The sequence below is a fragment of the Acanthaster planci genome, linkage group LG20, assembly GCF_054643075.1.
Source record: "Acanthaster planci isolate LZ-2023a linkage group LG20, COTS_SCS, whole genome shotgun sequence".
NCBI lineage: Eukaryota > Metazoa > Echinodermata > Asteroidea > Valvatida > Acanthasteridae > Acanthaster > Acanthaster planci.
This window is the reverse complement of record NC_141796.1, coordinates 5,223,554-5,248,334: the sequence shown is the minus strand read 5'-3', so window position 1 is coordinate 5,248,334 and position 24,781 is coordinate 5,223,554. Positions and strand designations below refer to the sequence as shown.

The 24,781-nt window shown below is 40.6% G+C and overlaps 1 protein-coding gene across 2 annotated transcripts in view; it reads right to left on the bottom strand.

Moving 5' to 3' along the window:
- The window catches only part of LOC110977994 (ankyrin repeat and BTB/POZ domain-containing protein 2-like), a 61,603-nt gene that overhangs the window by 9,353 nt on the left and 27,469 nt on the right, over positions 1-24,781 (bottom strand). The window contains exons 3-13 of one of the 2 annotated variants that reach the window (XM_022232592.2): positions 12,680-12,886; positions 9,978-10,170; positions 9,552-9,704; positions 6,864-7,029; positions 5,581-5,670; positions 4,876-4,977; positions 4,501-4,594; positions 3,453-3,582; positions 2,626-2,791; positions 1,644-1,886; positions 1,085-1,141 (exon numbers count right to left, since the gene is read on the bottom strand). In XM_022232592.2, the coding sequence (XP_022088284.1) occupies positions 1,085-1,141; positions 1,644-1,886; positions 2,626-2,791; positions 3,453-3,582; positions 4,501-4,594; positions 4,876-4,977; positions 5,581-5,670; positions 6,864-7,029; positions 9,552-9,704; positions 9,978-10,170; positions 12,680-12,886 (1,601 nt within the window). The remainder of the gene's footprint in view (positions 1-1,084; positions 1,142-1,643; positions 1,887-2,625; positions 2,792-3,452; positions 3,583-4,500; positions 4,595-4,875; positions 4,978-5,580; positions 5,671-6,863; positions 7,030-9,551; positions 9,705-9,977; positions 10,171-12,679; positions 12,887-24,781) is intronic. The other variant, XM_022232594.2, reaches the window with a different exon arrangement.

Sequence of the window (24,781 nt, the reverse complement as noted above, 5' to 3'; positions counted from 1 at the left end):
TGAGTATCGCCAGTTCTTTTCAGAAGCCCACATACTCAAAAAGAGATATATCCCAGGTGCTACCGCAAACCTATCTTGTTTACTTGCTACTTCCACCATGAAAAGCTTCAAATCTCATCAAAACTTTTTGACTTTTGAGGGCTTATAATAACAAACAACAGATAAATTTTCTAAAGATAGCTATTATATGAATCTTGTATTTAATTTTTCTGTGCATGTACATGTACAACGACGTAAAAAGTAGCAAAACCTGATGATTCAATATCTTAAATCCACAACTTTTCTAGTCCAATCTCCTCACATTCAGAATAACTCAACAAAACTTTTGTGATGGATTTTACAAGATCTGGGTAGGTTGCGGCCAACTTCTTTACAAGTTTATGTTGGAAAAAAATGTTTTTCCTCACAGTCAAATTTTTTACACTTTCTGAAAAACATTTACCGCTGAACTGGAGCATGTACAATAGTTGAGAATTGTCCAAATCTCAGGAATTTTAAGATGTCAAAAGGTGCCCCAAATCCCAGCAAATCAAACTAAAGGGGAATTTTAGACAGGCCTGCATTTACAACACTTTTCATGCAAAAAACAACTTGAACAAAATTATCAAAAACTGCATGAAACTGAAAATTTAACCTGACACCAAGATTTTGTCTAGGAAAAATCATGGTTTAAAAAGTCAACCATAATTAAAATTATTCAGTTCGAATTTCAGTTTGATTCACACACAGATAACCATAACAAGTAAACTGGTGCATTATTTTAAGAGGCCATTTTGTAACAAGTGCTTCACCAGATCAAAAAGAAAATAAAACTCATTACACAGGAAAAACTGAAAATGAATTGAGAGCAGAAAACCACAATACACTACGGGAAGGAATTCCAATAGCTCACTGCAAACAAAGATGTTCAGGGCATGCAAAGCTGGTTAGGATGAAGGGGAGGGTTTATAAGAAACACTGAAGGGCAACATTCTACAGACCACACAGCAGCTATAAGAAACCGACCAACTTTGACTACAAACTAATGATGGATTTAAAAACTCTTATCATGCAACATGTACAGGCACAATGCTAAGGGCATCACCATTCGCCTGGCTCGTTTTAATGTCTGCATGGTCCGCGAGTAAGATGGATGAACGTACTAGAATCCATGCAGCAACAGAAGAACACAAACAATTGGGATCATTCTACAACTTTCATTTGTTGAAGTCAAATAATACTGCAAGCAAAACTTCATATCATCCAGACTGTTTCAATATTTGTTGATATTAATTTCTCAATATACATCAGCAAAGTAAACTGTCCATAACTTTTTTGTGACAACCTTTCTCTGCACAGAAAGTTATGATAGAACTACCATACAAATAATACATTAACTACTGTTATATGGAATTCCCACCTATATGTAGATGTAGCAAGATATGAAAGACAGCTATGTATCATTGCTATTGTGTGCCCTGTGCCTATGCAAGGAGACTGCAAGTCTGTTCAGGCCAGTGACATAGCCAAGGTGAGGCTTGGAACCACAAAATTTCAGAGCCAAAAATTCTGATTTTGGTCACTAAAGAGAGTCTGCAATGATCTGCATAAACTAGCTGTCACAACAACGCCAGAGCTTATAAAGTTTCTCCCTCAAAACTCACCCGGCACTGTCTCAGGATCTCAAACATGATGGCCAGCCCTTCCTCCACAAACTCCTCGCTGTACTCCTCCAACTTGATGGAGCCGAAGTCCCGCAGCAGGCACTGGATGATGGCCAGGCGGTGCAGCTGCTTGGCAGTGGCCAGGCACTCCGTCCAGCAATGCAGGGTCCATGGCACGCCCAGGCTGCGCAGCTCCATGGCGATGTCCAGGTAACCGTGCTCACAGCTGTGGTACATCGCTTCCTGAAAATGGAGGGAGAATGACAAGAATGTGATGTGCCATGAGTTAACAAGCTAACAAACAAGCTAGGTACATTGTACATCAGGAGAAAAGACCTCGAGTAACCAGACCTTGCTTGTGCTGTCTATGGCTTAAAGAATGTTGGCTTACTAGATTGACTTGTTCACATTCTAAACAATAAACCAGTGATAGCCAGTGATGTAAGTGTGCCCCACAGCCTGGTCCCAAAAATTAAATTAGTAAACAAGACAATTGTTACTTAACCATCAATAGTAGTTGACTGTAACTATCACCCAAACTTGCATCAAGTTTTGGTAGAGTACACGGCTCTCCGACCATGATACTGTCTTATACCTGTAGGTCAGGAGTGATCTTGCTCATATTCCATATTCTCTTCAGCTTGGGCACCTTGGTGTAGCATGGTCAACTGCAATCTCCCCTTTGTACATACCCCTTTCAACCCCCTCACAACTGGCTTTCCTTCCAAACAGTTCCTCACTCCTGGCACCCTGACTCTCAACTGGATTTCCCTCCCAACAGTTCCCTACTCCTGTTACCCTGACTGTGATGTTCTCTTTATTCGTAGAGTCAATGTGACCTTACTCTTAATTCTTCCTCCAGCTGGGGTACCTTTGGGTAGCGGGGGCCCCTCAATGTCCCCCTTGAGACCCTCTCTCTGCTAGGTTTCCCTCCCTATCAGTTCCCCATTGCCAGGTTCCCCGAGTCTCATGCACTCCTTACTTGTAGAGCCAATGTGATCTTGCTCTTGCTTCCCATCCTCTTCAGCTTGGGCATCTTGGGTGCCAGCGGCTCTTGCTCCGTCCCCTCCGCTAAGATCTCTTCCAGGGACAGGATGTCAGTGGACTTCACACACCGTGGCTGCTCCAGAAGCTTCCTCAGCACATTCCTGAAAAAAAGTAGCAGTACACAGGTGTTTGTCTCTGAATGACTTGTCAATGGTATTCATCCACATAGCAGTTATCCCAGGAATGTCATTATTCTCCTTCAAAATATTGACTTTTTAAAATGACAAGATACTGCAACCAGAGTACTTTACAAAGTTGGACTTAACGATTGCTGACTTTTAGTCGTCATTGTTTCAAGATTTGTGCAACATTTCTAACTTTTTCAAAACTCTGAGACTATGTTGTGTTTATGTGTTAGCCATTGCCCACTCATGCCTGACTGAGGGCGACACACATGCTGAACCTTCAAACTCAGAAGAAATATCCCTCGAGCATGAGGACCAGTTCAAGTGTCCCTCAGCACTACATACAGAACTTTCTAAGTTCAGCAGCAGGGAGGTGATACCATTTCCACCTTGACATGTTTGCAGGAAAAAAGTTGCAAGAATTTGGTAGTTTGCCTGAGCTGGAAGTCCCTCTTTTTAGTTGCTTCAATTCAAACTGCAAAATGGTCCGATGCCCTCAAGGAAAAGTTAACTGGTGAATCGGTGTGCTGGGTGATTCACTGTTCCTTTTTCCCTTCAAGAATCAACAAAATGCCACTGCCAATTCCTGCAGGGATGGAGAGGGGCATCCATTGTACTATGACAGACTCATCCTTACCTATGGCCATGAGCTGCAGCCAGGGCGAATGAGTTATCATGACCTTTGGTGGTTATCCCATTCTTGTGGACGGTGGTGAGGTAAGGATCTGCACCCTTGGACAGGAGCAGAGCCACCATCTCATAATGCCCTGCAAGCAAGAAATAGACATCCTCAAAAACTGTGGTCCAACTTGACTAAATGAGTCGCAGGAAAGCAGAGCCACTTAATTAAGAATCTCGCACATTATAGAAATGGTGTGGATGCATGTGTGCCTCAGAAAAGCTGAATAGTTATATCAGTTATTTGTGCAGTTCTTTCAAAATCCTTCATGTGCATACATACAATGTTGGCATATTCATGTGAAATGGACACTCCCTATAGAGTGTGGAATAATATAACCACACAAAGCCTGCAATTAAACCACCCAGTGTTTCCGAGCCATTTATGTATCCCGCATGTGTACCATATTACTAATAGTCCCAAAATGTAACTCATTGGAAAATCTTGAACAACATAATGTTGCTTTAAAAAAAAAAAGAAACAGAGAGAGAGAGTGTACGTGTAGCTTGCTCATTCAAAATGCAAAGTACAATAAATTCACTGGAAAAGTGGCCTCAAGACTTGTTGAGGAATGTCACATCAGGGCAGTTCTTCCACAGAGTCCACTTCTGATGTCCATGCTTTGATTTCACACGTATGTGAATATAGGCTTTTCAGTAGCTGCCTAAATACACTACTGTAGTCAAGCCTACACTGGGCTGGATGTAAAGACATAGCAACATTGAATTTAGGCTACAAACTAACCAGCGTGGGTGGTGTTTTCTGACTTGCGGTTATCTCTGTCAGATAATCTGTATGCTCTGTGAGGGGCTTCACTGTCGACTCAAGCTGCCAACACACACATGCAGCAGAGGTACTCTCTTGTTAACCAAACTTGACAATGGGGCCCGGAAGTGTTAAAGGGTTCAACACCAGTGTTACGAAAAGCAACACTTAGCACTGAAACAGAACTGAGCTAATCATCTCATACACAACACTCAGGCAGATGCAATGAATTAGACCTTACCTGCCGCTGAAGCCAGCTGCAATGGAGTGTCTGTGTAGTTGTCGCCGCTGGCATCTACTGAGCCGTGAACACTAGCACCAGCATTCAACAGCAACTAGAAGAGAATCCAATCAAGTTTGCAGTGTAATCACCGGTACCCTGGACTGCACATGGCATTCTTATTTAGAAAGTGCAAAGAGACCTGCTCTATGGAGGAAAGTGATCAATCTTTGTACAGAAACTGAGCCATCGGATCAAATATTTATGCTGCAAATTTTCAGAAGTTAAACACATTTCAAAGGAAGCAGATTTCACTTCAAATGTTTTGTGGTGTCAAATTTATTGCAATGTTGGGTTCACCAGAAATACATGTATGAATGAGAAAAGATTTAATACCTGAACAACGGACGCATTTCCATTGACTACAGCAAAGGAGAGAGCAGTCCAATGTCTGATGGCTGGGTGTATGCAGGGGTGACTGGTGTGTGAACTAGGAACCTGCCAATGGGGAAGAAACCAGGAAAATGACAGGTAACCATAGAGGCATGGGTTGGATATAACGAGCCACACTGATTTATACATGTACATCATGCAATGATATGCTAATGTGCAAACGAAAAAAGAACAATAAACTCATTAGAAAGACTTCGACATGAAGTAATTCTGATTTGAAGTTCAATTAAATGTTAAGAGAATACAAATGAGACAAACAGATCTGGAAAGACAAAAGGACAAACTAACAAACCTATTACAAAGACTTCAAGTCCGTTCTTGATTGAAGTATGAAATGTGACTTCTTCAAACTTCAAACATCAAACAAGCAAGCAGACAGGGAAACAAACATGCACACCATCCATAAGATTGAAAGACTGATCAAGGTCTATCGCATTATTAATTGTCATCTGTACCACAGCTTTACAAAAACTGGGCGAGACAAAAAAAGAACAAATCACAAAGACTTAAAAAACCGGCATCTTCAGCCACACGCTCCATCAGAATCTTGAACCATTGCTTCACCAGACAATAAACTCATCACCAAGACTCCCAAACTTAAAAAGAACTCTCCACACACGAAATGATGAGCTCGTCACTGGCACTTACCGACTGGTCAACGTCAGCTCCATTCTTAATGAGTATTTGCACCATGGCTTCATCTCCTCTTGAGCACGCAAACATGAGTGGAGTTAGACCCTGAAACAGAACAAAAAAATCACAATGGAAATAGATTGAAAGAACAAAATCTGACCGCACAAGGACTTGATCCCTAAAACCTATGCCCTACAAGTCAACAGTTCAAGTTCCCTATGAACTAAGCAATCAAAATATGCATTAAAAGCTCTTGAAATAATCAAACATAAAATAAAATAAACAAACCCTTCGGGTTTAAATATCAGGGGCCATAAAAGTGGTTTTGGTTGTCCTTCTCATAGACATGTGTACATTCAAATCTCCTATGTTTATCGTAAGTCAAAATCAGCAAATCTCAAGAAGTACACGCACATTCTTCCTGCAGGCTTTAAAGGCTTAAGTACTACCAACTTAATAGGGTTATGCTTTCTGCACTCATTTCATCTCTTGGTCTGGTTATATGATATATTTAATTAGGCCAACCAGCTTGAGCAGCAGGTCAAGGCTAGACTCTATGAAAGCCTACCAACTCAATTATGCTGATCTTGTGGTGTTTATTCTGCAGTAAATTTAAGTATGTAGGCCCATTACAGTGTTTGGACAGCGGAGTTTGCTAACAAGATGATTCAGCTGAGTGCTGTCTGCTGGTAAATGATATATTTACCTTGATTGGGAAGAGCACCATCAGAGCCCTACTTGCAATTGCTCTGAATACGGAATCAGCAGCAGCTACATGTACACGACTCCAAAAATATTTTGCTTGGACAAATGCATTGTGACACCAGTCTTTTAGATTTGCCCACAGTGAGAAGAATATTGGGATTCATATCAAGAAATGTGGTCCATTTCTGGCCAGAGATGACCAAGGGTGTGGCAAATGCCTATAGGGTCCACAAGCCTAAATACATGGCTTGTATCCCAGTCTGAACTACCCTTCCAAGTTCCCCCTTTAGCCACTGAATTCTATGGTGGTACTCAACACCATTATGTCCTGCGATCAAGCAAAATGAGTCATTTGTCCTTTTGAAATAAAGCTCAATCATATCAACAATAGTTTGCACAGCATCAGGTAGAGTGATGTAGCAAATCTCAAAAAAGGAGTCAGGAATCCTGAAGAATCTGGCACTTTAAAAAAATTTGTTAAATAAATCCTAAACAGGAAAAATGGCATATGGTTCACTTTAACACCGTCAATTTCTTTTTTTTTTGTAAGCCTTTGTTGTACTATGGTGTGGAACTGTATCCCTGCCACATACCCGTTCACTGACTGTGTTGATTCCATCGTTGCCCAATAGACGGACAGCTTCTGAGACCAGGTCTGCCCTACCACAGGCCAGCATCCGGAAGCCCAAGTCTTGCTGGAATCTGAGAGCTGACTGCTGAGCATTGAGATGCCTGGAGGTGCACACCACTTCATCAGTGCTGGATGCATAAAGAAAGCAATGTTTCCTCAGAACCTTGTTTACATGTATGTTTGCAAGTAACAAGTACATGTTTCCTGTGGAAAACATGGGCATACCACATCAGCATAGCCTGCTGCCCCCATACACAGACAATGCAGTTTTGTACCCATTCAGAAGAAAATCAATTGTTTCTAATGTGCTTTAAGTGAGAAACAATGGTCATCTGCTTCTAGCAAATGAAAAAGCAAATGCTTAAGCCCTCAATAACCCAGTGATTCTGCTCCTAGACCATTATTCACGTCAGGAATTTATCAGAATGCTTACAGAACACGTATGTGGTATTACCAGGAATTTGGAATGATAGAGCCCTTTTTGCACGGGAAACTCACTTGCATGACTCACTGAGTACTCCATTAAAAGTGAAGCCCTGATGAAATGAACCCTTGAAAATTTGTCCTGATGTGCCTCTGCTACTAACGTGATAATTTATGCCCATCATAAATGAAATGGACATTTAATGTACCTGTAAGAGTATTTGTACATGTACATGTGGGCAGGGCAGAACAAAAATCACACGTATCAGATTGCTTACAGTCAACCACTCCATTGAGACCTTGTTCTGAATTTCAAAGGGCAGAGGGCTGCCGATTGATTGGAAACCAGCATACTCCACCAACCTCCCCCTTCCCACCCCCAAGAAGGCCAGGTGCATCTGTGGGGGGGGACCGGCTCCCTCGCCCATTGACCCACTGACCATGGCAGGTGTCAGGCATGGTGTCATCCTGTGGTAGTGCTTTACACCTAATTGCCTATATCAAGACGCGCCTGACTGGCCCTAGGTGATTGTTCATTTGTTCAGCACACTGTCAGGATCAAGTCTAGCGTGGCTTATGCTGTGGCAGTAATATCTATGTGATGACATATGCCAACAAGCACTTGCCACTCGTATATAAAAAGTGGATCTGTACATGTTATCACAGAAAAACAACAACAAATATTTTGCTTGGTGTGTGGAAGCAATGATTTTTGTGACTAGTGGTACAAATTTTTCGTTTGTACTGGTTTTTGAATTAAAAAATATAAAATATTATAATCGGTAAATGGTAAAACATATAATCTGAAAATCAAATTGGGCAGAAAATAAATCCAAAATTTCAGTACATTTGTGATCAAAGTATTATTGAGTGTGTGGCCATAATTTCATTTTATGTTGACAAAGTTCACTGATAAACATTTTGTTTTGGGGGGGGGGTGTTGTACCGTACAATTAGCTTTGAGCCTGACCGTGAGATGGCAAAATCTTTTTCCACAGTTACATGTATTTTTATGATCAACAACTGAAAATGCTCAACATTATATATATATAACATTTTGTTCACCAGGATCATAAATTTCATTAGTTTGATTGTTTGAAAAGAAATCTCCACTAGAGCAGAAAATATGCCAATGAGCAGTACCCAATTTTTCACAGGTTAGCAAAGAGTGTGGTTGTCCTGATTGACCAAGAATTGCTATTGTACGTGTAAGCCAATAATTCCATGTCTAGCAATGCCACGAAACTGGGAACCCCATTGTTGAGAGGTAAATTTATATTCTCTATGCATGGTTCACTTTGTGTTTCTACACTGAATGGAGTTGGCCTCTTTAACTTTTGCAAGGCGTCATCAATGATGCCCTTTCCATCTGCTGACACAGCTCAGTGCAGGAGGCGAGGCTGACCAGCCACAGGGTGATTGTTGTTCTCATTGTCAGAATCTACCCTCGCATGGCTGGGCGATATTGCTGATATCAGGGTGTTGACATGTGCGGGTGGTTTTGGGATCATGGTTCAAACTGAAGAAGCTGCTGTTCATCATGCACTGTGAGCAGTCCTCCCCCCAATTAGCACCTGCCCATGGTACACTCACCCTGGCCAGTTGTTTTGCATTTCCACCGAAGGTGTTTTAGGGGTACCAACTCAAGGACACTCTTGTGCCTTGTTAAATTCATTCCCAACATGATACGCATTTTGTTAGTATTTAGTTCTACAAAGTCCTTAATTTCCATAACACTCATTTTGGACACATCTTGGAAACCCATGACTAAAAAACTGTTTATGATCTCCTAACAAAAAACAAAGCACCAACCTCTGTGCATGTCAATTATATGTGTACATGCACCTACCGCTACGTGTATGTCAGATTTTTTCTCATGGGTATAAAGTTTAGGGAAAGCATCTCTGTGCAATGTTCAGGAATGACACTCTCATAAAAACAAACGTCTTCACTCAAGAAAGTTTAAGTACAAACTACATGTAGGAAAGAGGAGGTTGGATATTTCCAGTAACTGGAATTTGGAGGAGAAATGGAGACAGGAGAATAAAACATGATGTTCTTACAGAACTCTTACAGAATTCTTTCAGTTTTCTATTATGCTTGGTCTTTGCTGTTTGACAGTTTTTGAGAGAGTTCAGAATTCAACAAGTAGCTGTGAGTATCAACATTTTAAAGGACGAGCAACCTTTTCTCAAACTTTCTGTTTTCTCTGGGTACCATACGCTACCTGAGTGGTCGGATAGGGCAGTCAATGCCGGGCAGTAACATCCTGGCTGCTTGCCGGACATCATCGCTGTCCACAATGCTGCTCAGTCGGTGCTCGCAGTGAGCCGTAGCCACTCGGATCCACTCCATCAGCGGAGGAAGCACCACATAGGGCCTGAAACGAAAATGCAACACACTGAACTTGGCTGAAGAAGTTAACTGGTGAAAGAAGAAGCAACAACTCACCACCTATAAGTTTTCTGGTTGCATGGTTAGGATTGGATATCAGTAGTACATGTACATTGCAATTAGAAAGGTTAACTTCTCCACAGACTTTTTCTCTTTCCAGGGAATGCGTTTTTATTTTGCAAACTGCGACCCCCTTTTCCCTGAGTGGAAAAGCTTTTCACAGCTCTTCACACAGGTGGGAAACCACTATTTGGGCTACCTTTCGGGGCTCAGCTGGATGATGGGTGGGTCTGCGTTGGGATTGTCGCTGTATTCCAGCTGACTGCAGCGCATGAAGTAGAAGAGTGTGTGCAGGGCACTGGGGGACCACGTCGTGCTCTGCCGGCCATTCAGGTTACTGGGAATCTTCTGCCGACCCTGCTGGTAATGCATGGCTCGGCACACCAGGTCACCTGCAAAAGAGACAACATGGCTACTTGAATGTTGTTCCCTCCAACGGCTCCACCCTCTCCTCCTGCTGCCCAATGCACCAAAGTTATGGAGAGAGCCACGTAAGAAGTGACAAAAATCCTCCCCTCCCCAGCGAAAACTTATGTTGCAGGCTTCAAAGTGCGTATTACACACAGGCTGAGAATTCTTACAAGCTTGCCTTCCAAGTAGCGTGTCAAACTGTTTCTGGATTCCTTCTTCCTGGACCAATTTTAAACGTGCATGTGGAATGACTCAAATCCCTACTCTGGGCCATGGACAACACAACCAAACCCTCATGTACATGTAAGACCAAGATCCCAAACCCAGAGCTAGAATAACAAAACCAAACTCTCACCACAGACCTATAAATGTAAGGCAGCAGTGAAGGGGGGTGGGAAATCAATACTCATGGTCATTTGCAGTATCCATACATGTACAAGCAGTTGACTTGATAACACCTGGTATAGCGTTATACTGTCATAAAACAATGTGAGAGATTAGAGAGAAAGTATAAATACAGCCCTCCAATAAAAAAGTTGCCTTGAAAGTGCAGGGCCCTAGTTTAACTTCAAACTTGACATCTGTGAATGCCACTGCTGCTCCTGTTTGCCATTTGGTATTTATACACAAAGTATCACAAAAACACGAGCACCTTTGAAGGCATAAAAAAACAAACTCATAAAGAAACTCGGCTCACAGACTGCAATACAACAACAATCGATATGAAAACAAACAAAAATACCCTGAAAAGTAAAAATAATGCAAACTTCTCATGCAAAAGTTACGTGTGATGTGTACTTCTGGTGAAAAAGTACATAAAGCTCAACTAAAAGTTAACTACAGGTTGTTTGAGACTACATGTACCGTACCTGACGTACACTGTACACTCCTTACAACTTTTTTGATCAAGAACGTACATGTATCTTTCACTTTAAAAAGTGCAAGGCCGTGAGGCACTAAGCCCATTTCCTCTCACTTCCTCCATGTTTTTTCTTGGTCCCCAGTAACTTCTGGAAATTCGATGGAAACATGAGGCCGAGTCATGACCGCATCACATGACAATCCCAACCACATGTCATATGACACTATAATGGGATAGCCATTGCTTTTCACACAATTTCTGGGGATTTCCACTGGCAGAGAGCCCAATGCACAGGTAATTGTAATCAAATTAGCAAGTGTACCTGCACAGCGCCAACTTGTTTTAAAATCAACATGGCTGTCCTTTGAGCTTGATGAAGGGCTTGTCCAAGGGACACATTTTGATGCAATTCATTTTCAATGCATTCTTACATACATACATGTACATTGCAGTAAGACTGAAGGCACTTTTAACGTGTACTTTTGTGTTGATGCAGGTTTTTATATCCATGCACAAAATGACGTTGTCTCAAACAGTTAATGTACAACCTCCTCATGTACTGCTATGAGCTGCTCTTCATAGAAACCTTTGTTTTTGATAATATTAAAAAGAAAGGATACAATTCTGATAATTACCACAATTCAAAAGGAAATCCTTTTGGTCTAGTCACACAATGACACCCATTTTATATGTTTCAGGCCACTGTGGTAAGGAAATTAGACAACATGTTCCTCAGGTCTGTCTTTCCCCAATGGCTATATGCATGATCGAAATAAGCAGCCTCTTTTACCATGCCACAATCTCTGCCAGTCCCCATGCGTGACAAGTTAGTGCATGCCTGCCATAGATTAAACGCCAGCTTTTCTGCAAATATCTGGATGCACTATGCCAATGGCATTGGAATGTCATCCCAACCTGTTTCTTTTTTGCCAGCGAGGGGGTGATTGCGCGCATACAGCAGTGGCAGCAACAGATCTCACCAAACATTTTGCTTAGGCCACATGTTAATGCAATTATACTTACGCAACAACTCACAATTGACGAAAACATGAAACTTATGCACTATTGAGGAGTGTGACTTGTGCAACAAATCATGGTGTAACTTTGGTGTAACTTAATTTAATTATGTTACATGCCAAACATATAGGAATTGGATGATTGTTTCACCAACTAATAATTAATGGTTGTCCTAAGGCTCATCATTGCTCAACTTATCAAGGAAGTTTAACACAGGAAATGGACTTTACTTGGAGGATAAATGAAAAAATTGCTTGACATGGAAGGAAATTTGTTATTTCCTTCCCAGTTCTGACAATGAATTAACTTTTCTAAGAAAAACTTTTTCAAGATGGAAGGGTGGGTAAAGCTGGTGTAATATTTCATCACAAGAATATCATATAACGGCTGTGATCACTCTCTTCCAGCATTCTTGTTATAATCAAAACATTGGTCAGCTACAGAACTTTTTGTGAAATTGATCGTAAGTGCACTGTGCAGCTGAGCCACAAATCCATGGCCTAATTAAAGCTTTGCGGGGTGCAAAGTTATTCTAAGTTTCATGAAATCGGCTTCAGATACATGTGCAGTCATATTTATGCTGTCCATTGATTCTACTTAGCTGGTCTCACCAAGCTCGGCGATGCTCCCCACGCATGTGGCTATCAAGCTCTGCTCCACGGCCCGGCTGATCTCCTGCAGGCTGCCATTGGTCTTTATCTCGCACCCTCGGCAGCTCTTGCTCCGACTGTGCTCACTCCCCCTGGTACAGATAGAGGACAGCGAGGACGATGACACTGACACAGATACAGCTGTGGTTGTTGGCAAGGCTACTACACCTGTCCACAGGGAAAAAAGGAACAAAAAGAAAAGTTCTCTTTAAAGCAAAATTGATAACTTGCAATTTACCAGCAAGAAAACAACTACAGACACACCCTCACCATTTTCCAAGCCCCTAAGAAGTTCCTTTAAAAAATTACAAACATTTATAAAGTACAAATAGGGTGCGGGTTAAACCTTCCTCCCCTAATGCACATTTATGTAATACAAAACTTTTCAACAGGGGGGTGCCAGACCATTTTCTCATGCTTGAAGGATTAACTTTATTAAAAGTGAAACTTCAGAATGATTTCACCAGAGTACAATCTGGCTTAAATCCAGAATTTAGTTTTTGTACTGTATTATCCCTATTCCATTCTGTTTGAAGTCTTTGCAAAGGAAACGTAGGAACTGAATCACGCTTCAACTCAAGAAAGACAGCTCAGGATTAAGGTCAATCAGTTTCCCCAAATTTGTTTTCATCTCATCAAATAAGATGCAAGAGAGCCAAAAATTGCAGATATCCAATAATATTTAAATGCCTCAGGCCTACAATCGGGGATTGGTTTCGGGGACCGAAGCCTGAGACGGAGACGAAGTTGAGTATTGGAAAACGGCCCTTGTTAAACCGAAGGTGAACAGTCAGACTCTTTCTTCCCTTACATTCCATTTCATTATCATGCCACTATCACCAGTGAGGAGGCACTGTGAATTTTTTAAACGTGCCGTACTTTGCAAATTACATTTAACTCACAGTGACAACAAAATCATCCACTATCAACAGGGATACAAATAGTAATTTGCTGAATGGACTTTTTCCCCTTTCTGACTGTACAGCACATGGTCTTCTCTTCATCTCTATTTCCAAGACTCCTCCTCAATGGATCTCCGGTGTGGTTGAAAAATCTCGCCAAAGTTTAGCAATAAAATGTTTGATGTATGGCCAGTCGGCTAGGCATGGTACTTGTCTATACTAAAAGTACACAAAGTCAAAACAAGATTATGGTAGCTGCATCATTAAAAAAACCCTCTGTGGATCACCGAATGAGTAAGATTTGTTATGGCATTAAAAGGTTGACTTCTCTGCCTGACCTGGCGGTGTGAGAGCTGGGCCAAGACCACAACAGAACTGTAGCTGACAACCACCCACTGAGAGAACAAAACAGCCCCAGAAGAGACTGGCAAAAAGCTGACCACAAAAATCATTTTGTGCTGGTATGGCCCAGAGGTAAACAACGCAGCTATTTTTTGCATTCAAGGAATTAACTGAGGGGGGAAATGTGGCCCCGAGGTGACTGAGACCATTTCCACTTCGGTAGAAATTAGCGGTGAATTTTGGAGGCTTTGCAGCTAACTTTGTAAGGATTAGGAAACTAATGAAAAAATCAAGGACTCCACTAGCATACTGAACAGTCAACTGAAATTAATATCAGTTTTTGAAATGGTTACATGTATTTGGGGCAAATATTTGGCTTTAAGAGAAAGTTGAGTTTGGACTAAGCTCAAACTTTTGTGTACGCAGAAATACCTTGAATTCTAAATAATGTTGCTGGGACTGACCAAACCTAACCTGAACTTTTATAAAAGGGCAGGGAAAAAAAGAAAGAATTCAGGGGACTTGGGATTTCAGAGTCTGCGCTTCGTAACAGGATTTTGTATCAAAGTTCTAAAATACATCTACACGTAGCATTCCACAAGGTGTTCATGTGAACTTTGTTTTTACTGCTGCTGTTAATGAAATTTTCTTTATACACTTCATACCAAACCATGACAAACTTAAAACTGACAAAATGACACCAGATCTGTTGAAGGCTACTACAGGGACTGGGGTTGAGTTGGAATGTATTTCTATTTGTTATCCAATGGCAAAAAAGATTCAGGCACTAAAATTCCCTTTACTTTGAGAAAGTTTACCATAGTTTTATTCCTCTCTTAATTTGTCTTGTTTCTTCCTTGATTAATTTACAGTGGACAAATCCAACCGGCATTACAATGGGTTTAAAGGCAATTTAAAATTTGACTTAATCAGTCACAAGTCTTTCAAATATACCAGAATTACAACCAACAAAGCTCAGAGCTGACATGCAAGTACTTTTTTTTGGTGTGATCAAGTCCAATACTGAGGCCAAGTATTCTTTTACACACCGACTAGTACATGTACATTACAGTATCTACAGAGTATTCACCTGCATGTATATACATGTACATGTAGGCCTACATCTGCATGCACCTGTAGACGTTTGGGTAAAAGTGTACCATTCCTTACATGGACAAATTCTTCTTGTGCCAAATGAAAGGGTCTGTAACTTTAGCAACTGGGTCATTCTATAAATTAGGCGTCCAATTTTTGGTGTCCCTGTCACATCTGACATGTGATTTTGTAAGTTCAGAAAACATTCTGTAATTTTCAAGAGGGACAGATTAATGCAAATGACCTGTCAAACAACCAGAAATAGTTTGAAAATCTGATGATATGTTCATGTCAAATTACACAGGTCAGGTGTAACAGGGACACAAAAATGTCACATACATGTATTTGAACCCCAAATTTATAGAATGACACAGCTTTTGAACTCATACTCATTTCACAAGTTATTGTCCCATTTGTTGACCTCAGATCTTCCAAAAGTTTGTAATGTACATTCAAACCACATCAGATACAAATACAGTATTCCGTAGTCATGCTTTAGGCTTATACTGTATACTCACTCAACTGGATTGGGCAAGTTCTTACAGTCAAATTGTACATGAGAACAGTTTATTTTGATGTCAATGTATAAGGCAGAATGACTGAAAGTGAAGGAGACTATAATCTTGACAACAAATTGAAAATGACAAATCGCCATGGCTACTGGAAGATCTCCTGCCATTTTGTCAGCTGGATACATCCTCCCTGGGAAAATTTCCCTAATTCTATAAATACGACACAGGAAATCCAATTTTTGCCACATCACATGGCATGTTGTATATCTTTGAATTAAGGGGATGGGGGTTGCAATCAAATTCCCCCCCCCCCCGAACCAGCTACAGGGACAATTTTTTTTTTTCTAAATCAAAATATTCTCTTAGAAGTTCAACCCCAACTTCCAGAGGAAATCGACTTGAGCCATCTGCATAACGGTGCTGAAACCAAATTTTGTGGATAGACCAGGGGCTTCATGGCCTGTTTCTCCCAAGTCTGGAAAAAGGATGCAACTCATCATTTGGTCCTGATCTGCCGACAAAGCCATTCTTAGAATTTTTGGCATCACAGTATCTTTTTCCAGTATTTCAATTGTTTCCCATTTCCTTTGAAAGTTTGCAAGTTTATGAGAATGTTTACATGTATTTGCATGTAATGTTTCTGGGAATTTACCGCACACTGGTACATAAATACACGTTGTTACCGATATTGTGTATTCTAGCACTGTGCCCAAAATCTACGCGTGCAAATGAGCTGATTAAACAGGGTTTTTTTTTGCATTATATTGCAGCAATGAAGAGTTGAGCACTTTTTTATAATGCTGAACTCGTGGAAAAAGGAAGTTCAATCCATTTATGAAGGTGGCAGTTGATGGGCTTGATGAAGCTGCTCAGAGTTTGATACATTGAGTGAGAATCATGCTAATCCATCCAGTGAACTTGCCCCAGGGTGAGATACAATAATATGGCTCTACAAAACAAGTCTAAAACAAGCGGGATTAAACAAGGGGATGAAAAACCAAAAGTCACCCCGGGGTCTGCCCAGGGCGAGTGCAACTGTTGGATGGATGCTGTAGTGTGATATCAGACGTGTATGTTCACAGACGTGTACATACATGTTCCCCCTCAATGAGGAAAATGTCAGATGCTGGACTGTAATTTCATCCTTAGCATGTACGTGTACAGTACAGACCCTTGGCAGTGTGTGCTCTGCTGTCAACACATTAAGTACCGGTAGTTTCCACAAATGTCTCTTCTCAAATGACCATGATGCACATACATACATGCACATGTACTAGTATTAACAAAACCATTGTGACTTGGATTTTATGGCCATCATGTCACCCTCAGCTTCATTCTTGTTTTAACAACAAGCAATCCCAAAAGTCCCCCTTAATTTCTGCGAAGTTCCACTTCAAACTAAAACCCTTTAGTAATTTCTTACTCCTCATGTGATGAAGTTCTAAATGTGCTTAGAAAAAGTTACAACTTCCTACAACCAACAGCAACTGCAGCACAAGTGCAAGCTGCAAGTAAATGCCCACGGACATTGGTACAGCAGGCCTTACATATGTTCCTTTTCATGCAAACATTTGTCTTTATTTGTGGTCTGACTTTTAGACCCCATGGGGGTCAGTAGACATAATATCAACAGACAGCTGATTAATACCAAACTTCTGATGAATGGCCTCTGAGGTGTTGCCATGGATTTCATCAAGACAGCCTGCCTTGTATATGGGGGTGAGCAAATTGCCTTGAATACTTGACGGAGTGCTTTTTCAGTCTACATATCTGTAAGTACTCAACAGTGTGGTGCCAGAGTCAAGTAGGTAAACTAGATATTATTCAACACGTTTCATCTCCTTAGTAAAACCCTCGTTTGAAGAGGCCTGAAAGGATAAAGGCTGGTTTATACTTGGCACAAAAGCAAAACGAAGACAACTTTATGAGGTCAGATCGTATAGATGCAAGTATTCGTGAGCTGCAAACTTGCAAAAGTTGAACACATTTCAACTCAGCCAACTTTCCTGCCAATGCTTAAAACTCTGACATCAATTTGCTTCACTTTTACATTCGCATGAAAGATATAAACAAGACTTTTTTGTGAATATAAATTGGTGTCTGACCAGGCCACATTCCTCTGAAATGCAGCTGGATATTGGCTTGCATTCCTTGCTTGCTCTGAGCAAACCACATTTAATGGTTTGGGATGGAATTTGGTTCTTTGAAGTACATGTAAATGTTCTTGTATCTAATCATGGACACTTTATACAAAAAATTGAGCTACTGGTACTTATTTGAAGAAAAGCAAATGTTCATTTCAAGAAAATTTGACTGAAAATGGAGTCCAAAATGTCAGCGAATGGGGAGGCAATTACTGTAAACCCTTCAAAAATTGTACAGCAACTTTTACACATTTCAGATGTATTACTTTTCCCATTTCTGCCAAAGTTCACAATGAACTCAACGGATCATGTACTCAGAACAAAATTTACATGGAAGTAAAATCCTGGGAAAATACTATGATTTGCAGTGAGAGCTTGATCAACGATATGATGCGTTTGGCAAGGCACTTACCTGTGTACATGCATGTAATGTGTACATGTATATAATTAACATATGTACATGTACTTACTAAAGGAGACCACGGTTTGACCCCAATTCAAGAGCAAACCATACAAGCTTCTCTACTGACTATATCTCCCCATTTTCAACAGATCATGGCAATCTACTGTCCCCTCTTTTCTTTGTAAATGTAATCCACCACCAGTGCCACCTTGATACAAGGTGCTACCTTTATTTTGTATTTAATTGTATGTAGTACTTGTGTCTTCCAAGGTAAGGCTGATTAATGACAACCAACCAGTATCAAATCCCCACAATCCAATTACAAGAGACAAAATAATGCAGGTAACAAACTTTGGTATAGCCTTGATAAATGTATAATAGTCCATGTACATGCACCTATACAAGAAAGAGGACTTTGCTGCTCTGCAGTGTGCTAATAAATCAAAGTTGTCCGATATAATTGATACTGGCAACAAGTTAACCCTCACCTTATTGTATGGTAATGTTAATTTGTACCTGTACAGAAGTTACGGATTACAGCTGAATTAAAACTGTTCAATACATCAAGTCAATTGATACCACAGTACTGAATTTTGACAGGAGGCAGAAGTATTAACCAGGTGTTTTTTTATGGAAACCTACTGTACATTATAGGTAACGGTACATGTAAATAGATTTATTAAAAATACTTACCATGAATAAATTCCACAAGAAAAAACCAAATCCACTGAACTGGCCTTCAACCACAAAGGTGGTCATAGGTGGAGACTGATACCATATTTTACAATGTTGTTAAACTTCAGACTGTTTATCTTTTCTGCCTAAGTGTCATCTGGCTAATGAACCATTCTGTAAAGGTAAGGGTGGCTGAAAAATGTTACTCATTCGGCAATGATGTTCAAATGTAGTGCTTATAGGCTCTCCAGCCAGTCATGGGATTTCAACTATGTTTACGTTGTGTTCTGGAGAGGAATGTCGGGGTGGATCCTGGATTTGAAAAACAATGGAGGGGCAAACACTTTAAGGGCCAAGTCCCAACATGTTGGTTGATTATGTGAGCCCACAATGTGAAACCTTTACAGTGTTGGGGCTGGGAAGGGGAACAAAGGGAAATCACCTGTACATGTACATGTGCATGTGCATGTGGACTAGGGCCAAGTCTGATCCAATACCAGGGTGATTCATAATTCGAATACTCAACCTTGACCTCAATCTGATAGAATATTCAGTTGGCCAGTGCATTCTCAGTCAGCCAACCACTGGAGAAGCAATTTTGGACACATAAAATAGTACGATAACTTTGGATTGACTGGTAACAGGAAGCAATTGTACGTGTAATTATTATGTTCGTTTTGGAGAAAGCATTTCATCAGAAAATTTGGTTACAAAGAAACTTTTTTTTTTCCTTTTTATTTCACTGTACTGTTACAGTGTATTGTATTAAATTCAAATCGAAAAATAAATAGTCAAATATTTAATAATTCATTTGAATATTTGTTTATTTGGTACAGATCTGGTATTCTGTAGGCCTTCAACACATACCAGTACTGTGGTGGTACCAGCTAGAATGCATGAATACACGAACAGTCACATTTTCTGGAAAATAGTCTGAAAAGTTTCGAAAAAAGACTTGATTTTTCAGGTGATGTTATTGGATATCACTATTTTAATCAGAGGGTAATAGTAAATGTAAGGATGTCTCCTCATTTTATACCCAATTTATATCTAATGATGAACATACATGTACCCTTTATTCAAGGGAACCTGATCTTCTGTGAAACATGAGAACCTCTACACACTTTCATGACTATAAGCCACGTCAAAACACTGTCCGAATAAAGCCATATTCAGAGAATATGAATAATTTCAAGAGTACCAGTACCACTGATGGAACTTTTCACCGGGGAGATCCAGATTTGAAATAATTTGGTTGTGCCCTCACAATGTAAGTAATCTTCCTGTGCTGAGCGTACAAGCATTCTTGAAACTTGATGTTGAAATGTACACATACATTTTGCTTTTCAAAAGTAATGCCTCTTGTGGTTAGATTTCTCCCTCTCCGAACCTCAAAACCTTCATTTGTCAGGTCCATAAAACCAACTATATACTGGTATATGACAATGCAGTGTAACGTAGTGTGCACTCTTATAACAATGGATGTTTCAAAGCTACCAGTATGATTGATCACGGCTGATGATGAACGGTAGGAATTACAACAATAATTGAATGAGTGACAATGCCGCAATAAATAGGTAGGCCAACGGTATTTGCTCAGTGTGTTTGTACAGCACGGTGAATGAGACGCAGGAAAAAAGTACGCTAGCCACACTCCAGCTGGTCACTGGAGGTCAATTCTAATTAAGTGCAGAGTTGTTTGCATATGTAGGCTAGAGGAAATTTCCAAATGGCTCCGAAGCAAAGCCCAACTTCAGGATGAACATGTAGTAATTGATGGGTACATGTAGGTATTCACCACGTTCAGGGGACAAGTTCTTTTGTTAGGAAAATTTGAACCGAGTTGTGAGGACATTTGTGAGTCCCTACAATGTTTTCAGTCCCCCAAAATAGGTGAAATATTGATTGTATGTCCCCACAACTACAGAGTTGATGAACTCATGGAACCAGCAATTATGCAGTGGTGAGTTGTACTGTTCAGTTACGCTTGACTGGAGTGAGATGCAGATTACCTGGCACATCAAGGTGATTCAATCCACTTAAGCTGTAACTGTTGTGAGCTTATAATCCTTGAACTGTAATCAACTCCTCAGGCCTGATGACTGATGACATTTCAGCAACACTGTTCACACTATAGAGAATGAAGCACCCAATGAAGGCCAGTGGGATGACTGTATGTATGCTAATGAATTCTATGCCTTAGGATTCAGGTTCTAAATATCAGTGGAATGTTGGCTGGGAACTTTCCCCATTCTATGGGTTGGAAGCATTACCTGGTTTCAGTACAGTAAAAACTGGCATCTGACTAGTGGGCTAGCCCTCATGAAGTGTTTTCATTCATACCTATAATGATAACTGTATGCTAGCACTGTGACAGAACAAGACAAAGATTCTTCCCTCCAATTCTGGGAGATGTTAAATACTTTCATGTCCAATGCACTAGATCTCTACTGCCGAGGGACGTCCTTTTTCCCTATGAACACCAGTCTTGATACCAAGACCTTCATGCATTTCAAAATTTCTGTAACACTCTTGTCAGAGAAAATATTGTTTTGTCTTCCATGTAATCCTATTTCACTACTGAGTGTTAATACGGGCAATTCACAATGGTGCGCCTCCAAGAGTTTGCAATGCGTTGGCCACTCACAAAGCGCAAAATCTGTCGACCCAATGCACGTTTAGAAAGGGTTCCCAGATTTCGGGCGTTGCGTTTGGCCAATGCGTTGCAAACTCTTAGAGGCGCACTATTGTGAATCGCCCGTATTCCTTAGGACTCGTATTGAACTTGCAGGGTTAAAAATCTACATGTGGGAATCATAACCCTTCTCCATATAATGCACGTTACTGGTACCGGTACTTTCCATAACACTATACTGAAAAAGCTTCTGGCAGCAGTGAGCAAGCAACATTTACATCACTTGTTTTTGTCAATTTGCCCTTGGCTCCAGCACCGATGAGATCCCCAGTCCTCTCAATGATAATTTATGAACTTGGCATGTAAGGAAATCTCTGATCAGGGCAACCTGATGATTGGCGGGCCCACATGAAGGAGCCCTTTGGCTCAACAGACTATCAATCTTGACCACAACCCAGCGAGGTCCTGCCAACCCCCCTCCCCCCACACACACAACAGTGCCTGATGTGCCAACAACGCAATGAGAAAAAAAGCGTCACAGAGCTACACACTGTAATTGCCAAGTTCACTGCTGTCTAATTCTTACATGTACATGTACCAGTATATGCCGAAAAGATGCAGGCACAGCTAGCTGTTATCCATTTTTAACAAAATCTGTTGTTTCAATATCAATCACAAACTCCTGTTTCATCCACTTGGAGAACTGTCATCCTTCTATCTCATGTTGCAGTGACTCAAGAATGCCAAGAAACTTCTCTGCTGGACTGTTATGCCCGGATTTTGAAGAAACAAAAGGCATGACTAGGGAAGAGGTTTACACGTACATGTGAAAACACTGACAACGTGTCATGTTTTGCAACTCCGACGTAAATACTACAAGTAGATACCTCCAGACATGCTTTGTATTCTATTCTTCCAGGATTATTCCTTGAATTCACCTCATTTTTCCCTCCTTCAAATAACAAACCATTTTTCTTTGGTCTAAGCCTACATGTACAATGTACATGTACCATTAACAAAATTTCCATCGGCTGACTTGAATGTTTTAAAACGTTACTACACGTACAAAATGTACATGTATATCAACTAGTGACTACAAAGGTTGCAAGTAAGGCCCAAAACTTCATTCTAGTCATAACAAAGCCCTAAACTTAGCACAGTGAAGCACACTTCATTTATTTTTTGGTAGGAAGGAGTGGGGGATTCATAGATGTGCTGAGTTTCAATAAACCTTCCAATCTCCCAAATGCATTTAGAAAATTAAAGGAAGAGCAACGTTTTATCAGGAGAGTGGTCATTCAAATCCAGCCATCAATTTGCATATCCACACGGTACATTACACGAGTACACCCAAGAGGCATATACATACATGTGTAAGCTATGAATTTTTATGGGCTTTTGGTCCTTCTACATGTGTATATTGAGCTGATCTTCCATTGCACTGTTGGAATCAAATGCATTAACAGATTTTATATGTCAGCATATGCAAATGGAAAAAAAGTATGCATGGGCTTTCATCAGATCACAAAAATTCTTCCCAGAAACTGGGTTTATTTTCATGGTGCTGCTTAGCACCCAATTTCACGTTAACAGAGGCTCCATGTATTCATGGCGACAGTAAGTAGTAAGCACAGCCAAAGGCAAGCTAACCTTGGAGGAAAGATTTGCTTAAATTAGTGAAGTAATTAACAACAGAAATCTCTGTGCTTGCGCAACCGTTAGCACAACCACACCAAGCACCGCCATGAATTTAGTGCTGAATGTTAGCAAACTTTTCTACCAAAATTAGCACTTGTAACTTTTCTGCCAACTGTTATGCAGCTCCGCAAAATTGGACCCTGGTCAGCATGATTGTGCAACAAATTCAACTGTGTGGTATTCAGTACTTCACATAAACATGTACATGTATGTTTTGGGTACAAATGTACACGTACATGTACTTCAATAAAATTAAACCATACCGTAGCATACTGTGATGAATATTGGTGAAAAAGAAAGGACACTACGCATACATGAAGTAGTCTTTTCAAAGGGCGCCTTTGCAAAAAGGTTGAACTGACGTTTACATTTGACCACTTTTGCCGCAGTATTTCCAAGCGTTAGCAACCAGCCCTTGAAAGCAGTTTTCCCATACTTTGCACAATCAATGTAAATGGCCCTATTGTTATGAAAATTGATATGACTCAACACAGACATAAACAATACTGTTTGCATGTACATGTCTCTCATTAATTTAAGGGAAACCCTCTTTGTACATGAATTCTTCATTTGGCACTCAATTAATTTTATCTTCTGCTTACATGGCACTGTTTCTTGTGAACTATTCATTGTTTGACTTCTGAAATTAAACGCAGGATGTCTCTATTCTATGATCTACAATTTCTTTTGTTTCTTATCAAGTGCCATCTTTTTTGGGTATAAATGCTGGAGAATCGCCATTGGTCAATTTAGAATATCAAGCAAAACCCCCAAAGCACAGGATGCATGACTTTAATTTGGTCTTAGGCATGGCTGATATTGAAAGATGCAACAAGTTTCCATTTCTTAAATTTTCGAAATGTAGATATGCCTGGATGATATACTGAACATCTTTAAATTGCAGTAAAATTGACTCTCCAACTTTCAAACTTGGTGTTCTCCACCCCCCACAGTAATTAGTCTCCGCCCCTCAGCACTGTTCTCTGGTCACAATTTTCTCCAACCCAGCCACAATTGTTAATCAACGACTACAACGCACACAAGCCAAACAGTCAACTAATAATATTGATTTCAAATCCCTCATGCCAATTTATCCAGATCCGATCCCAGGGGCTGCAACAAATCCTGAAGCCTCCCAAATTTTTGCCACCCTACCCAAACAACTGTTTCAGCGTTGTTAGCGCTTCTAGGTTCTGTCATTAGACACACTTGTAACTTCTATTCTTCTGCCAACTCCCCCTGCCTTGTGGGGCGTGAGGCCACAAAGACAGCAGCCTGAGAGGGGATTAACCTTTTTTTGTGGCTTCCAGGACCTTGGAGACTACCACTTTGCTCAAGACTGAAGGGGGGCAGCCTTCAGAGTCTTCTCAGCAAATAAAACTGAATGCAGCTGTCAATTTTATTTGCATTGGTGGCATTCTTGCAGAGTGATCCACAGAACATTTCAATGCTATGATTCTGTTGTTGAGGTTTATGCAGGGTGTAACATCGTCACTGCTTGGAGTTTGAAGGAGGGCTAGCTGTTTGAGGAAAGAACAGGGCTACCCGTACAAGTACAAACAACAAAACTGTTTTGGAATTCCGAAAACCTCCCTTTTCTTAGTGAACAAAATTAGAAAAATGACTACAATGCCTAACACTGTGTGAGCAGACGTTC